The sequence below is a fragment of the Physeter macrocephalus genome, unplaced genomic scaffold, assembly GCF_002837175.3.
Source record: "Physeter macrocephalus isolate SW-GA unplaced genomic scaffold, ASM283717v5 random_565, whole genome shotgun sequence".
Lineage (NCBI taxonomy): Eukaryota > Metazoa > Chordata > Mammalia > Artiodactyla > Physeteridae > Physeter > Physeter macrocephalus.
In genome coordinates, this window is record NW_021145945.1 from 33,892 (window position 1) to 50,000 (window position 16,109).

Below are 16,109 nucleotides of genomic sequence, written 5' to 3' on the forward strand. Positions count from 1 at the left end.
GGGTGAGGGACATTCAGGAACCAGGGCAAAGACAGGGCCATAGAGGTGTGTGGAGCTGGTACTGTCTCTGGAATTTTAATCACAATAAAGTTTGGCAAGGAAACTGCACTTGTACTTACATTCAGACCTGTGGCCTTTGTTTCCTTATGGTCACCATGGCTAGCACCAAGGGATCCTGCCAACTCCATGTCCCAGGTCCAAGGGTTACCTTTCTTTCAGTGCCCACTTAACTCCATTGGTTCAGAGGCACTTTCAGCTGAGAGGGAATAGATGTATGTCTTATGTGTAGTGCTATTGAGGATAGGCCTATCCAGGAATTGGATTTGGGGCTGAAGAGGCACATTTTCTAGCTCCAGCAACGTGATTTTGTTGAGGGCTCCCCTAGGAAACAGCAGGGGTCTTGGCACGTAGAGGGTCTGTTGTGGCCCCCTCTTTGTCCAGTAGCGGCCCAGGTTAAACCCATTGATCCAGACTTGGCCCTGGGGAGGAGGAAGGAGAGGAATATAAAGGATCAGCTCTCAAAGGGGTAGAATTATCCCCTTTGGGGTTTCTAATCAGAGGAATAATTTCTTGCTCTCCCTCCTGCCATGATTTTCCTCTCTTACCACCCTACTCCCCAGCTCCAGCCTCACTGTCAGCAATACCTTGGTCCATCCAGGTAGAAAGAGAAATGTGTCCCCGCCTGAGTCTAAAATTGGGAAGGTTGCAGAGTAGAAGGTGGGGCCAGAGGGATTTTGAGGATGTGAGCTTTTCAGCAACTGGTTGGGAAACCACCACTTTACAAGATTATCAACTTTCAGAGGGAACATCAGCCACTGGGTGAGGACTGTTTGCCCCAGAATTGGTGGCTCCAATAGGCCCTGTGAAGAAGGCAAATGAAAATTCATCATTCTCTAAGTTCTAAGGCCAAACAATCCCTACTCAAGCCCTGGGATGCAACTAGTGGCCATGTCCAGATCCCCACAAGCTGCTACTTGGCTGCCTAAGCCCTAAGGACATAGCTCTTGTTTATCTTCCGTTAGGCCCCTATCTTTCCAAGGGAGTTCGGTCAATAAGAATATTGGGGGGTGGGAATTCCCTGGTGGTCCGGTGGTTAAGACTCTGCGCTCCCAACGCAGGGGGCCTGGGTTCAATCCCTGGTCAGGGAACTAGATCCCGCATGCCACAACTAAAGATTCTGCACGCTGCAACTAAAAAAGATCCCGCGTGCCGCAACAAAGATCCCACATGCAGCAAGTAAGGCCTGGCGCAGCCAAATAAATAAATAAATAATTTTAAAAATGAAATTAAAAAAAGAAGAGTATGGGGGCAAGGGAGTGGGCATAGCTAGCTCACCTTGAAGTCACTGCTGTTAGACCCGAAACTGAGCCTCCCCATGTTCTCCAGCAAGACATCCAGTTTGGCCCCCTTTTTCCCCATCAAAAATAGGTTGTGTTTCATGTTTCGTTCCAAAACACCCTGAAACACCTGTGGATAAGAGTATCTGTGAAAGGGAGGAGCTCAGCATCTAGCCTGTGGCCACCACACAGGAAGCCACATTAGGACACTGATTTAGAGGGCAAAGAGAATGTAGCCCTTCTGTCACTTATCCATTCATAATGGAATCTTATCCTTAGTCAAAGTCTTCCTCATCCCAGCTTATCCCCTCAAATGTGAGCAGGCAGTGGGAAAAGGTAGATATGGGAAATTTAAGACTAAACTGTGCTGGGGAGGAGAGGAAATGGGCTCAGAGAGAGCCTGGTATTAGGTTCTCACCCCATCCACCATCACGTAGGCACGGTCATGGACTCCATTGTTTGGCACCCAGAATTGTGTTGGCTCAGAAACAGTATGGGTCAGATAGGTCCGGTACAACATATACCCATGGTCCTGGGTGTGTAAGAATAAGTTTATAAGCTGTGCTGAGAGATAAGAAAGGATACTGTGGGGAAGATGCATAGCTGAGGGAACCCTTGGTATAGCTGTTGCCATACCCACCGGGTGGGGGATTGTGCTTTACCTGGTTGACAGCCTCAAAGGTCATTGGCAGGATTGAACAGATGGGCCCTTGGGGGCATAGGAAGTCTAGGAAATCCAGCAAATTCCCATCCTGTTAGAATAAGGGGAGAGTATCAGAATATGAGGGAACTTTCAGAATAGAGGGTAGGACAGGCTGGGCTATTTAGAGAATAAAGGGGTAGAATTAGAGAGTAATGGGGAGAAGCTTACCAGGTGTAGGCTCAAAGGTCCAAGCATCATCTTGGGGCTGGGGGGAGGTAAAGGTCCCAAGGGAACTTCCTGGAACTGAGCCCAAATTCTCTCAGGAGCCATAGGAAAACCACACAAAGAACCCCTATTCCAAGACCCTAGTGCAGGGTTCTTAACTGGGGGTCCAGGGAAGGGCTTCAGGTGTCATGAAGATTCTGTAATTTTACACATATTTGTGTGTATCTCCCCAGGGAATCCCATTTGGGTGGGTGAGACATGCTGCCATAGGGTGCTCAGAGGCCTCTCTGGCCCAGACAACAGCCACTGATTTATGGGATCCCTTTACAAACAATTTGGGTACTACCTCCCCCCAAATTAATAAAAGCATTTGGTGCTTAATGAAGTGGTAGGGCACCTTGCTGATGACATCTCGAATAGCAAAAAGCTTAGGTGTGGGGTCCCCTGCTTCAGATATGGGTGCATCGTAGTCGTAGCTGGTAGTAATTGGAAGAAAGCGTCCCTTCTCATCAGCACCTGGTCAAACCAATTTAATTAATTCAATATATCTTTCAGGTGATAGGCACTAAGCAAAGAGATGCACGCAGAGAATTTTGCTATCAGAAGGGGAAGCAGTGGCCATATCCAGCTTCTAGAATCCTAATCCATGCAGCCCGCAGATTCTAATTCCTTGCTGCCACCCCAGGGACCATCTGGGCTCACCATTCCAGTATCCAAAGTTGGTACCTCCATGGAACATGTACCTAAAGTAGGGGAGAGCAGGGGGAAAGGTAAAAGCTGACCCACTGAATCTTAACCTTCATCCCCAGCACCCAGTTACAGATTCATGCTGGCCCCGGTGTCTCCAGTTACATGTTCACACTGGCTCCCAACTTTAGCATGTTCTCTAGTCCTTTGGTTACAGCTGGTACGGAGCGTGTGGAGTGATTCTGGCCCCAGTAATCCAGCCAGCCTGTGTAGTACTCAGAGTTCACCTACAGCATGAAGTGAAAGGAGCTGTGAGCCAGATGGGAACCGAGCTCAACCCATGACCCACGCTGACACCTGCTTTGATTGCCCTCCCCTCTGGCTCCTCACCAATGGCCCGCGGGGTTCATACTTCCGAAGCAGGGCAAAGATTTTGGTCATGTTGTCAGCTGCAGAAAGGAGGCAAAGGTGAAAGATAAGCAACATGGAACAGGTGCCCCTTCCCCAGACTTCACTCCGAACCCTTGCTCAGGAGACCTGGGCCAAAATCTATAGTGGTATAGAGTCCCTGGAGGGAGCCACATTTGAGGCCTTCAGGGCCATCTGTGGTGAAGAGCAAGATCTTGTCTCCGAGCAGTGCACGGAAGAGCCCAGCCAGGTGTCTCATGTAGCTCATGTCGCAGGCCCTGTAGCTACCGTATTCATTCTCCACCTGCCAGGGGAAAGGAAAAGTGGAGGTCAGCTATGAGGTGGAGAAATTAAGGACACCAGCACCTCCTTCCCCTAGCCCAGTCAACTTTCCACTTGTACCTGAATGCTAATGATGTTGCCCCCATTGTGGTAGAGCCATGGATGTATCTTGGGCAGCAAGACCTTGAACCAGGAGTCCACTGCGGCAAGGAAATCTAAAGGAAGGGGCAGTGCTCTGCTCATCAGGGCACCACCACCTCTGCAGCCCCCACCCCTAGCATCAGTGCTAGCAACTTTAGTGCTGCCTGAACTCTGGGCTGCACTTTGCATCCCACTTGTCCACAGCTGTGTCTGGGAAGCAGTGACTTGTCAGGAGAATCTCTGAACCCTAAGCACTTGTATAGTTGCATGGCAATGAAATTTGAGCATAGGAAACAAAGCAGTATTTCTGGTAAATTCATTTTTTAAATGTAAGAAAAATGTTAAAACACATCACGTGGAGCTGTTATTATGTAATCATTATATACTTGAGATTGCTGTGAAGTAGCACAGGAGTTTACAAAAGTGTAGAATATCTGACCTGCACACTGATGTAACTGACAGTCCAGGAGATTTAAGTCATCAAATGAAAGATCATTATATTAGGTATCATGCCTTAAATTCTCAACTCCTATTGGTGATTTCTGTTGACTCACCCTCAGAAGACTCATGCATGACCCCTGCCTCCTTACCTAAGCAACTCCAACTCAGGCTTCAGGTCTTAAATTTCACTTCCCCAAGAAAACCTCTGATATCCTAGATGAGGGTAGATCCCCCTGTTACACACTCTCACATCACCTCACACTTCCCTTTCGAGTGCTTAACAAATTATAATTAAACATTTATTTCTGTAATTGTTTCCTGTGGTCTCCCCCACTAGTGAGCAGGAACCTTGTCTGTCAGGTTCATTTGCTGCATCCCTGTCATTGAGGACAATGCTTAGCAGATAGCGGACTCTCAAAGGTGGAGTCAACGAAAGATATTTTAGAGGGTATTTTTATATGCTTAAAACATTTAATTCCTTTACATTTTGTGTTCTGTATAAAGGAGGCTCAGGTTGTTTTGCCTCCTTTAATCCAAGCATACATTAACTCTCATTCATCAGGTATTTATGGGTGCTCACTATGCACTAAGCAGTGTTCTAGGTGTTAGGGATACAGAATGGAACAAAATGGACAAAGATCTCTGTCCTTGTGGAATTTCCTTTCCAGTGGGGGAAGCAGTGAATTAAATAATCAGGTAAAATATGTAGTGTGTTAATGCCAAGGAGAAAAAATTAAGCAGGGAAGGAGGATATAAAATGGTGGGGCGAAGGGAGCTTAAATTTTAGAGGGTGGCCCAGGGAAGGCGTCAGCGAGGTCATTCTGCAGGAAAATAGAGGCAGTACCACGTGCAAAGGCCTCAAGACAGGAACAGCAGAGAAGCCAGCATGAACAATGGGGAGAAGAGTGGATGTCAGGGAGGTGACTGGGCCAATTAGGTAGGACCTAATAGACCATTTTAAGGAATCCATGGTTCGTATTCTGAATGAGTTGAGAACCTATTGGAGAGGTTTAGACAGAGAAATGACATGATCTAAAATATATATTTAAACTTATATTTTAAGAGGATCACACTGACTGCTGACTGCTGAATTAAGAATAGACTACCTGGGGGAGGGGCAAAGAAGGGAAACCAGTTAGGAAGGTATTAAAGTAATCCAGCTGAGAGAGGTGGTTTGGACCAGGGTGGTGGCAATGGGGGCAATGAAAAGTAATTGAATTCAACATATTTTGAGGGTAAAGCTGACAGGATTTTCTGACGGACTGAATGAGGGGCCTGAGGGAAAGACAGGTGTGAAAAATTCCACCAGTGTTTAGCCCGAGCAATTGGAAAATGGACTTGCCATTAACTGAGACAGGGAGAGTATATGAATAGCTGGTTTGGAAGGAACTTAGTTGTATCAGTATGCCTTCTAGACCTCCAAATGCAGAAGTCAAGTGGGCAGTTGGATATATGGTTTTGGAAGCCAGGGGAAGGTCCTGACTGGAGATATATATTTCAGAATCATTAGCTATCAGATGGAATTTAAAGCCATGCAAATGAATGAGATCATAAAGGGAGTAAATATATATGGAAAAGAGAAGTGTCCAAGGACTGAGCCCTGACACACCCCAGCATTTAGTGGAAAGGGAAATGGAGAAGGATCAGTAAGAGACTGAGAAGGAGTGGTCGGAAAGATTGTAGGGGGAGGGGCAGGGACCAAATAAGTGTGGTATCATGGAAACGGTGAGAAGAGAATTTCAAAGGACAAAGTGATCAACTGGGCTGAATGCTGCTGACTGGTCAAGGGGGATAAGGTCTGCGACATCACCATGGATTCAGCAAGGAAGAGGCCACCGGTTTTCTTGAGAAAAACAGAGACTGCATGTTGTTTTTCCATCAATACTTTATCATTTTAAATGTATTTCATAGTCAATTGACTTTCGGAAATGCTATAAGTGGCATAAAGCTCTCCAGCACCCTAAGAAGTGAAACAGCACCTGGAGAGTCCCCAGCAGATATAAGGAATTTTGACCTTTTTAAAACAGTAAACTTTTTAAAAGGTGTAAAGCAGATAGAATTATTCCCTGCTCTAATGACTTCCTACTTGAACCTGAAATGAAATCCAAATGCCTTGAAATATCGGGCATCTCATCTTTTCTTTCTCATGCGCTTTCCCTAGGTGATGTCTCACTATGCATGGATTTAAATGCCATCTTTACACTGATGACTCCCAAATTTATACCTCTAGCTCAGACCTCCTCCTAAGCTCCACATTCACACATCCTATTGCTTACTTAATATCCTCCCTTGAGTGATAAAAATTTAACATGACCAGAACAGAACCATTGTTTCTTCCCCAAAAGTTGTTCTTTTGCCACCCCTTCTCTATCTTCCCTAAGTCAATAAATGGCACCACCATCTTGACTGGCCAGAAACTTGATTCCTTTCTTTCCTCATCCTACCCACACTGTCCCCACCCCTCCCCCTCTCATCAAAATCTGTCAGTAGAGTCCTGGTGATTTTTATCTCCAACCTATAGCTTAGTTCTGCCCTCTTCTTTCTATTTCCACCACTATCACAGTCCAGGAGCCATCATCTCTCTCCTCAGCTACAATCATAGTCTCCCAGTTAAGTTTCTCCACCTCTACCCTTGCTCCCCTCAATCCATTTTCCACATCCAGGCTAACGTAATCTAAAAACAAATCAGATAATTCTGGTTAAACTCTTTCAATGACTTTCTACTGTGCTTATAATAAAATGCAGACCCCTTACAGTGGCCTGTAAGATCCTGCATTAACAGTCCTTATCTATCTACAATTTCTTGTCATACTACTCTCCCTTACCCACTGTGCTCCAGGCATGCTGGCCTCAACCATGCCATGTTCTTTCCTATCTCTGGGCCTTAAAAGATACCATATTCGGGAACTCCCTGGCAGTCCAGTGGTTAGGACTTCGCACTTTCACTGCCGAGGGCCCATTCAATCCCTGGTCTGGGAACTAAGATCCTACAAGCCCTGAGGCGTGGCCAAAAATAAATGAATTATTTAAAAAAAAATACATCATTCCCTCTACCTGGTCGTTCTCACCTCACTCTTCACATGGCCGGTGTTTTCCCTTCCCTAGAGTAACTGAAATGTCATCTTCTCAGGAAAGCCTTTTCTGGCCTTCCTACCTAAAAGAGGCCCTGTTATTCACTATCTCAACTCCTTGTCTATTTTCTTGTGTAGTATTTTTAAATAATCTTATAAGTTTGGGGTTTTTTTAAATTAATGTTTCTTCCAGACTGGGTCTGTCTGGTCCCTCAGTTCCTAGCATTCTGCTGGGCATGATGAAAACGGTAAATATTTGAATGAATGATCTCTGTTTTGGGCGCTCAAATGACCCATTTTGTTGTTGTCCTTTGCTTTTTTCTGTGTCAAGTCTTTTTTTCTCAGCTCACCTGGATCTGAGGTTCTCAGATGAATTTTAGGTTTTCGAAGCAACCAGGCTGGGAGACCCCCCTGAGACAAACATAAAGACAACAGAGAAGTGAGTGGGGGACTTCCCTGGTGGCGCAGTTGTTAAGAATCCACCTGCCAATGCAGGGGACATGGGTTTGAGCCCTGGTCCGGGAAGATCCTACATGCTGCAGAGCAACTAAGCCCGTGCACCACAACTACTGAGCCCGCATGCCACAACTACTGAAGCTTGTGCGCCTAGAGCCCGTGCTCCACAACAAGACAAGCCATTGCAATGAGAAGCCTGCACACCACAAAGAAAAGTAGCCCCGCTCACTGCAACTAGAGAAAGCCTGTGCAGCAACGAAGCCCCAACGCAGCCAAAAAAAAAAAAAAAAAGTGACTGGGCTTTGTTGTCTGGGAGTGGAGTAGGGGAGGTAAGAAGGGAGGAAGTTGAGTATAGTGATGGAAGTGACCCTAGAGTGGGGGCAGATGCGAGTAGTCTGGGAACCGCACTTGGGAGGCTTTGCTTCTATCCATTCTCAACTAACTCACCATCTCCCACTCTGCACAGATGTAAGGTCCTGGTCTCAGTATGACCAACAGGTTCGCTAAAGTTGCCTCTTTCAGAAATGCAAAGAGGTCACGGCTGGCATTAAAGTTATAGACCCCAGGCTCTGGCTCGTGGTAGTTCCAGGGCACATAACTGAGAAAGGAAAAGGTTAACAAGGGCCCAAGGCAGGGAGATGCCGGGGAGGCCTATGGGCTCAGGCCTTGCAGGGAATCTCCAGGAAGCTGTTGGAAGGAGGTCCTGGCCCACCCTTTCCCACCCTTGGCTGGGAGGCCCTGGAGCTAGAACCCCTCTCATTCGCAGCCAGTCTTCCTGTCCTGATCCCCTTCTTAAGGGGGTAGTAGGAAGAGTAAATCCCACCCATCCATGGCTCTCGGGAGCACTTCTTACAACTGTACGGCGTTGAGGCCACTCATTCGCATCTTGAAAAGCCGGTCTGCCCAAAGCACCCGCGGTACCCGAAAGTAGTGCAGGCTGCCAGACACGTAGCGGAACGGGGCCCCGTCCAGGAGGAATCTGTCATGATCCCGATCCACTACAAACGACCGAGTGTCTGCCTGCAAGGGGAGAGACGGTGCTCAGCAGTGGTCTGGAGTTGGGGGTCTGCGTCTGCCAAGAGCAGAGGAGATGGAACTAGCCCTTCCCAGTATTCTGTTGTTTTCACTTTCGTTCTCTCCTCCGCCAGATCTGACCCCGTCTCCCCGCACCCAGCCGGGTGGTTCGACACTCTCATCCTACCTGGGTCAGCAGCAGCGTCAGGAGTGGCAGCAGCAGGGAGGGAAGGCAGAGCAGCTTCTTGGGAGCCATGGCGCTTTCGGGGCTCTTCTCGTCAGAGACGGTGGTCCGATCGTCATGTGGCGGATTCCTGGGAGGGAACCTCAGCGAGCAAGTGGGCGGAGACCACCTCAAGTTGCCAGGCGAATTAGTCTGGACTTTGTCTACAGCCTGCAGCTACCCGCTACTCTACTAGTTTGTAAAATCCTCTACATCTTGCTACTCAAAGTGCAGTTCTTGAGCCAGCTTCACCAGCATCACCTGGGAGCTTGTTAGAAATGCAGAGTCTCATATCCTACCTCAAACCTATAGAATCAAATTTTGTATTTTGACAAGTTTTCCAGGTGCTCCTAAGCAAACTCAAGATTGAGAAGCAGGGATTTCCCTGGTGGTCCAGTGGGTAAGACTCCGTGCTCCCAATGCACTAGATCCTGCATGCCACAACTAAGAGCCCACATGCCACAACTAAGACCAGCGCAGCCAAATAAATAAAGATTGAGAAGCAGTGCTCTACTACACTGAGCCCCCTGAGGGTGGGGAGAGTCTTATCCATCCTGAATCCTCTGCTTCTATCACAGGGCCCGGCACATAGCAGGTTAAATCTAGATGAATGTCAGAAACAGGTTCAGAACCAAGGGAAACCAGAGGAAAGGGGGTAGGGGAGGGGACCAGATTACAAGAGGGATCTTTTTCCTGGAGAGTCCTTTGCTGCTTCAACAAAAGAGACCATCTAGGCCATCCTATTTTCTTTGGATGTGCACCCCTTTCCCATTTATCCCTGCCTGCTTAGGCAAGAGACGTCAAGGACAACTGCTTGGTTCCAAGGCTTGGGAATTTGTGAATTTCCATTACACCTGCCTTCACAGTCCAAAGCCTGGGATGTGGGGACCAGGATAACAATATTATTATTATTATTAATTTCTGCTTATTGACACTGCTGAGGGCTATGTGTCAAATACTGTGCTAAGCACTTTACCTCTCATTTAATCTTCAAACAACTCTATGAGGCAGATGATTATCATTCCCATTTTACTGATGAGGAGACTGAAGGATACAAATATTAAGTAGCCTGTTCAATGTCACACAACTAGTTTAGTAGAGCTGGGATTACAACAAGGCAGTCTGGCCTCACAGTTCATGCACTTAACCTTAGGTACTATTATACCTATTTTACAGTGAGGGAAAGTGAGCCTCCCAGAGGTTAAGTAACTTGTCCAGGTCACACAGCTAATAGGCTATTAAGACAGGATTCAGACCCTAGTCTGACTCAAGAGCCTGAGCTCTTAACCACTGAGACTACGGTAATGGGAAACAGGCCAGAGCCCTCAAGGTTGTACTGATCAGAGCTCCAGGGGTCCAGGCCGCCAGCACCCGCCCCTCTCAGCATCCACCTCGGGCTGGACCGTAGCTGGCTACCCAGTGCGCGGGAGGTATGACGCCTCCTACCTCTGGCATTGGGAGATGGAGGTCCTGGGGGGGCCTCGGGCCGAGCCCGGCTTTGCTCCCCTTTGGCGTAGATGCCTGCGTCTTGACCCCTACTGAAGGCCAGGTGTTGTACCCTCACTCGGGTCCTGGGACCCGTCCTCCGCCAGGCGTAGCCAGCCCCGGGCCTCTCAGCTCCACGCCCCCACATCGTCTGGGTGCCGAGAGGTTGCTAGGATACTACGGGCCGTTACACAGGCGCGGGCTGATGACGTAACCGCTGTTTCCGGTCCCTGGCGCTTCCCTCCAGCCAAAGCCAGGTGAGTGGGGAGTCCAGGCTGGCCCACCCTGGGCTCTGCGCGCCGAAACTGGGGTGGGCTCTGCAAGTGGTGGGTCCGGGCCTCGCACCTCCCCCCCGGAAGCCCCCCATGACCTGCCTTTGCGGCCCAACGGGCGTGGGAGTGGGAGCCGCCTAAAGGTGGGCCGGGGTTGGAGGAAGTGGCCTGGGAGTCGCCGCGGGACCTGAGGCTTTTAGGCACCGGACCCCAGCCTTCTTGGAACCGGCGTTGCCACGGCCCGTTTTCTCTAGGTTCCGAGATCTGGCCCTGAGCGCTCCACGTTGCCACTTTAGGGGTCTTCTGGATTGTGCCCGGCCAGCGACCCTGCCGTTCTTTTCCTTCCAGCATGATCCGCTGGACCCCCAGCAACTTGCCTGAAAGAGACCCCTCAACGGGACGAACCCTTTGGCAGCCCCAGACCGTCCTTGAGGAGGATGACTGAGACACTATGGGCCACGCGCTTTGTGTCTGCTCTCGGGGAACTGTCATCATTGACAATAAGCGCTACCTCTTCATCCAGAAACTGGGGGAGGGGTGAGTGTTTGGAAATCATTTAACTAGTCCCTAGGGTTATGGTGTTTGAAGGACAGCAGTCTGCACATGATAGGGGCACAAAAGTTTTATCCCTAGCCTCTGATTCACCTGACAGAGCCCAGCTACGTGGTGGTCAAGAAAGTGGATTGTGGAGCAGGCTTCCTAGATTCACCATGTATGGCCTTGATAAGCCATAGTTTCATCTGCCTTTTGGAGCTAATTATGCTTTACTTGTAGGGCTGTGAGGACTAAACCAGATACTGCGTATCAAATGTCTCCCCTACGGCCTGGTTCATAGCACTTGATAAATGTTGACTATTATTTATTTAATATTTATTGAGCATCTGTCACGTGCAGAGCCCTGCATTAAGATCATAGCACCTAAAAGGTGACTCTGTCCCTGCTCTTGAGCTCAAAGTGTAATAATCTTCAGACTTCTTTTTCGAGTCACACCTTGGGAGGGTTGCTACTAAATGGGAAAGACACCACCCCGCCCCACCCTTCTCCCCAGGGAATTCCTCTGGGTCCAAGCAGTGTGGGAGATGACCATGGTCCTTCACTGACCCCTTTGGCCCACAGTGGGTTCAGCTATGTGGACCTAGTGGAGGGGTTACACGATGGACAGTTCTACGCCCTGAAGCGAATCCTGTGTCATGAGCAGCAGGACCGGGAGGAGGCCCAACGAGAAGCAGACATGCATCGCCTCTTCCATCACCCCAACATCCTTCGCCTTGTGGCTTATTGTCTGAGGGAGCGAGGCACTAAACATGAGGCCTGGCTGCTGCTACCCTTCTTCAAGGTCAGAAAGTCTCGGCTATGGAGGGGGTTGCAACAGAGCCACCTGCCAAGGGCTGTGTGAGCAGTCAAGCACGTTGGGAAGCAGCGACCATGTTCTGGTTTGACTACTTCAGATTTGGGGTTTAAGGAACCCAGATGGGGCTGTGGGGGGGTGTGGTGAAATGGTTGATAGGCTTTGACATAGGGAAGGACTCAGGCTCAAGGAGCGGAGGCTAAAAAAACATCAACCGTGGGGAAACTTGTTTTGCAGAGAGGTACGCTGTGGGACGAGATAGAACAGCTGAAGGACAAAGGCAACTTCTTGACTGAAGAGCAAATCCTTCGGCTGCTGCTGAGTATCTGCAGAGGGCTTGAGGCTATTCATGCCAAGGGTTATGCCCACAGGTCAGTGGGAGGCTCCTGTGTACCTGCTGGGCAGAAAGGAAGAGCCTCATCAAGAGAAATGAGAGGTCTCTGCGCTCCTCCCAAAGAACAGCCCCCATGATTCTTTGGCCTCCCACTAGGATTCCAGCCTTCCTGTCCAAGGACGCTCATGGTTCATTTCCACTTTCCTGCAGGGACCTGAAACCCACCAATATCTTGCTTGGAGATGAGGGGCAGCCAGTTTTAATGGACTTGGGTTCCATGAGTCAAGCATGCATCCACGTGGAGGGCTCCCGCCAGGCTCTGACCCTCCAGGTAAGAGTCTCTAGGTTCCTTTGCCCACCTGTTCCCCATCCTCAACCCCTTCTGGTGCGTGCCCCAATTTGGTCACATGACCATGACCTGTGCCCCACTTTTGAGCTCTGGGGCCACTGTTCCAGGACTGGGCAGCCCAGCGGTGCACCATCTCCTACCGGGCCCCGGAGCTCTTTTCCGTGCAGAGCCACTGTGTCATCGATGAGCGGACTGATGTCTGGGTGAGGAGCACGTGGGTGGGAGTCGGGGCGGGGAGGAGTGCTGCTCTGTACCTACTGGGGAGTAGAACAGGTCTTTGGTTTCTAGCGCATGAGGCCCCAGGAGCCACGTATGTCCTCACCCCCCCCTCGACTTTCTTCCTGGAAACTGTCACTGACACTGTACTCAGTTGCTCAGGAAGTGGTATAATCCCGCCCTTTGAACAGGGTGAGTACAGCTAACTGTCAGGGCTGAAGGCAGTGGCTAAGCACAGGGTGCAGAGGCCTCCAGCTAACTCGCAGTTTCTCTGGGCCCTGGTGGTGTCATGTGACTGAAGTCCGCATATTGTAGTTTCCTTTCACTACAGAATTAAGCGGAGCGATATCACCTCCATTGGTCCCCTTCCAAGGAATAACCAAGTTATGCTTAGTCCCTAGGCTGTGTGCTATATGCCATGATGTTTGGGGAAGGCCCTTATGACATGGTGTTCCAGAAGGGTGACAGTGTGGCCCTTGCTGTGCAGAACCAACTAAGCATCCCGCAGAGTCCCAGGTGAGCAATGAAGGGGGCAGCAAGCAGTTCAGACTCCTCCCAGCTGTTTGTGGGGCTGGAGCTGTAGCACAGGGGATGGCTGCCCTCATCACCCTGCCCTCCTCCTTCTACAGGCATTCTTCAGCCTTGCGGCAGCTGCTGACCTTAATGATGACTGTGGACCCCCAGCAGCGCCCTCATATTCCTTTCCTCCTGACTCAGTTGGAGGCACTGCAGCCCCCAGCTCAGAGCCAGCACACTACCCAAATCTGAACAAACCTGTGGCCATGTTGAGAAGGTGGCCCCTGTGCCTTGGGAAGAAGCTCCCATCCCTTAGTAGAATCTCCATCCCTTCTAACCAGGACAGCTCTCTTGTAGTTGGGGGCAGCTGGGGGGTGGGGACAGTCAGCCGTCTTCTGTCTTTGATTCTGCTCTCTTACGCCCAAGAGCAACAACTGGACTGGGGGCCTGACTGGGTAGCGGGGGTGAGGGTGGGGGATGGGGAAAGGGGAACTGATAGAATCTGGTAAAGGCTCTGGGCAGGACTGCTGAGCTTACATCATGATCTGCCTCCAAATCTGGGAGCAGGAAAATGTATGAATAGAAGAATAAAGTGAAAGTAGCTTGGTGTGATCTTGGTTTCATTGTGCCTGGAGTGAGAGAAGAGGTGCAGGGGGCCAAAAGTCTGGTTGCCATTTCCAAGGGAGAGCCTGGAGAGAAGAGGAACTGGCGTAGCATCAAGAATGGTGTGACTTCATCATTCCACGTACGGAGGCAGGTGTGCCTACCTTAGATCTGGCTGGTTGGTGGTGGGCAATTCTTCTCCTAGCTTGTCTTATTCAGAAACTTCAAGATGCTCTGGTTTGAGCTGGCTTCTATCCCAAGAACTGTGACCAGGGCCGCCTTAAGCACCCTCAACTCGTACTTTGATTTCTTCATTCCCAGGGCTGGGTAGCTTAGTCAGAGCAGCCCAGCTGGTTTTCCAGGCAAGGGCTTCTGGGTGGAGACACCTGAGGAGTCTTTGGGACAGCTACATAACTGGTCTCCAGCCTCTGCCTGGGGGCAAGGGGAGTGGAGGTGGCAGCCATCTTGGCCCAGAATCTCTCCCAGATGGTTCTGGTTCACACATGGTTAATGATTAATGAGGCCAGTGTGGTGTGGCAGTATCCAGCTGCCACTTCCTGCCTACTCTGCTGAGTAAACAGGGGCCCTGCCCTTGCTGGGCTTGAAACCTGTTCCCCCGGGAAGGGCACTGTGTCCCTGAATCACCAGGGAGGGGAGGCAAGGGCAGGGTTTGCATCTCCTGCTCCTGAGATTGAAGCTTCTTCCCCGCACTGTGCCCATCCCCAACTGCTGACGTCAGTGTGGTTCCTGGGGTGCCTATTAGCAAGGTTGAAGTTTTCCCCAGGGCCCTGGCAGGAGGCTCCCACCAGCTAGCACAGAGGCTGAGGCCAGAAAGAAAGCACAAACAGAGGGGAAATGACCTGACTTTTAATGGCACAACCCTAGGCCCCAGCAAAGCAGCAAGACCAACAGTAAGCTTTGCAAAGCTGGTAGGAGGTGCAGTGACACAAACAGCTCTAGGAGATCTCCCTTGTTCCCTCCCATCCCCCAAGCTTATGACTAGGCTCCATGCCCAGGAACTCTGGGCCAGCTCAGCCCCACTCCCAAGCCCTTATAACGCACAGAGGTACCTGGGCCAAGCCTTGCTTCCAGAGTCAGTGAATGCAGAGCAGTGGGAAGAATAGGGTAGCCGTCTAACTCTCAAATACAGAAACTGCTGGGCTTAAACTCCTACTTGGAACGGAAGTGAAGCCTCAGATCCTTTAGCAGCTCATGGCTGGACAGACAGGTCCAAGATTTGGTTCTCATCTCCCCCCTATCCTGGGCTCCTCTAGGATCATACACGGGGTCATGTTTCCTGGGCCTGGCAAGGAAGGTCTTTCTTTCCTGGCCTGAAGGTCTCACTTTCAGCCATGGAAGGGAAAAAGTCATGAGCAGCACATAGGGCAGCGGCGGAAGCTGAATCACTCACAGAGGGGACAAGAAACCGTGCAAGGAGACTGTTTATTTCGAAAGGATTTTGCAATAAACATAGTGAGTGGACTCCAGGCAGCTGTTCTATTCTTCTCCCTCATCCTCGTCCTCATAGGAGTCGATGCCTACTTCCTCGTAATCCTTCTCCAGGGCAGCCATATCCTCCCGGGCCTCGGAGAACTCACCCTCCTCCATGCCCTCGCCCACGTACCAGTGCACGAATGCCCTCTTGGCATACATCAGGTCAAACTTGTGGTCCAGGCGGGCCCAGGCCTCAGCGATGGCGGTCGTGTTGCTCAGCATGCACACGGCACGCTGCACCTTGGCCAGGTCACCCCCGGGCACCACAGTGGGGGGCTGGTAGTTGATGCCAACCTTGAAGCCCGTGGGGCACCAGTCCACGAACTGAATACTGCGCTTGGTCTTGATGGCAGCGATGGCGGCGTTGACATCCTTGGGCACCACGTCTCCACGGTACAGCAGGCAGCAGGCCATGTACTTGCCGTGACAGGGATCACACTTCACCATCTGGTTGGCAGGCTTGAAGCAGGCATTGGTGATCTCTGCCACCGACAGCTGCTCGTGGTAGGCTTTCTCTGCAGAGATGACTGGCGCATAGGTGGCCAGGGGGAAGTGGATGCGAGG

General features: G+C 50.3%; 3 protein-coding genes across 9 annotated transcripts; 1 reads left to right on the plus strand and 2 right to left on the minus strand.

Annotated features, from left to right (window-relative positions):
- Positions 1 to 48: 48 nt before the first annotated feature.
- On the minus strand, positions 49 to 10,452 carry GLB1L (galactosidase beta 1 like). 4 transcript variants are annotated; one of them, XM_007122438.4, is made up of 17 exons: positions 10,375 to 10,452; positions 8,893 to 9,019; positions 8,545 to 8,711; positions 8,139 to 8,289; positions 7,586 to 7,646; positions 3,703 to 3,797; positions 3,430 to 3,604; positions 3,283 to 3,341; positions 3,058 to 3,179; positions 2,908 to 2,948; positions 2,603 to 2,721; positions 2,209 to 2,283; positions 2,000 to 2,089; positions 1,756 to 1,869; positions 1,336 to 1,467; positions 645 to 860; positions 49 to 479 (listed from the first exon to the last, which is right to left on the minus strand). In XM_007122438.4, exons 2-17 carry the CDS (start codon positions 8,959 to 8,961, stop codon positions 216 to 218), a joined length of 1,950 nt encoding a protein of 649 aa, XP_007122500.2. In that variant the 5' UTR covers positions 8,962 to 9,019; positions 10,375 to 10,452; the 3' UTR covers positions 49 to 215. The 4 variants fall into 4 exon arrangements, with proteins under 4 accessions (XP_007122500.2, XP_028341868.1, XP_007122501.2 ...); XM_028486067.2 differs by having other exon boundaries at positions 8,893 to 9,031; positions 10,375 to 10,422; XM_007122439.4 differs by lacking the exon at positions 1,756 to 1,869.
- Positions 10,453 to 10,586: 134 nt separating this feature from the next.
- On the plus strand, positions 10,587 to 14,060 carry STK16 (serine/threonine kinase 16). 4 transcript variants are annotated; one of them, XM_007122436.3, is made up of 8 exons: positions 10,587 to 10,670; positions 11,034 to 11,222; positions 11,802 to 12,021; positions 12,271 to 12,404; positions 12,578 to 12,698; positions 12,824 to 12,919; positions 13,327 to 13,448; positions 13,562 to 14,060. In XM_007122436.3, the coding sequence occupies exons 2-8, from the start codon at positions 11,137 to 11,139 to the stop codon at positions 13,698 to 13,700; spliced, it is 918 nt and encodes a 305-aa protein (XP_007122498.1). In that variant the 5' UTR covers positions 10,587 to 10,670; positions 11,034 to 11,136; the 3' UTR covers positions 13,701 to 14,060. The 4 variants fall into 4 exon arrangements, with proteins under 4 accessions (XP_007122498.1, XP_007122499.1, XP_028341870.1 ...); XM_007122437.4 differs by lacking the exon at positions 12,824 to 12,919; XM_055083235.1 differs by having other exon boundaries at positions 10,668 to 11,222.
- A 1,415-nt stretch (positions 14,061 to 15,475) lies between these two features.
- LOC114485174 (tubulin alpha chain-like) lies at positions 15,476 to 16,103 on the minus strand. The gene has a single exon (XM_028486070.2). The coding sequence runs from the start codon at positions 15,990 to 15,992 to the stop codon at positions 15,549 to 15,551; it is 444 nt and encodes a 147-aa protein (XP_028341871.1). The 5' UTR covers positions 15,993 to 16,103; the 3' UTR covers positions 15,476 to 15,548.
- Positions 16,104 to 16,109: the final 6 nt, after the last annotated feature.

Coding starts and splice junctions, on each gene's coding strand:
- LOC114485174 (XM_028486070.2), bottom strand. CDS start 15,992: ATGGTGAAGTGTGATCCCTGTCACGGCAAGTACATGGCCTGCTGCCTG.
- GLB1L (XM_007122438.4), bottom strand. CDS start 8,961: ATGGCTCCCAAGAAGCTGCTCTGCCTTCCCTCCCTGCTGCTGCCACTC. Junction 7,647..8,138: donor TCTGTGCAGAGTGGGAGATG/GTGAGTTAGTTG, acceptor TGTTTGTCTCAG/GGGGGTCTCCCAGCCTGGTT. Junction 3,798..7,585: donor TCTGAGAACCTCAGATCCAG/GTGAGCTGAGAA, acceptor CCCTTCCTTTAG/ATTTCCTTGCCGCAGTGGAC.
- STK16 (XM_007122436.3), top strand. CDS start 11,137: ATGGGCCACGCGCTTTGTGTCTGCTCTCGGGGAACTGTCATCATTGAC. Junction 12,405..12,577: donor GCCAAGGGTTATGCCCACAG/GTCAGTGGGAGG, acceptor ACTTTCCTGCAG/GGACCTGAAACCCACCAATA. Junction 12,920..13,326: donor ATGAGCGGACTGATGTCTGG/GTGAGGAGCACG, acceptor AGTTATGCTTAG/TCCCTAGGCTGTGTGCTATA.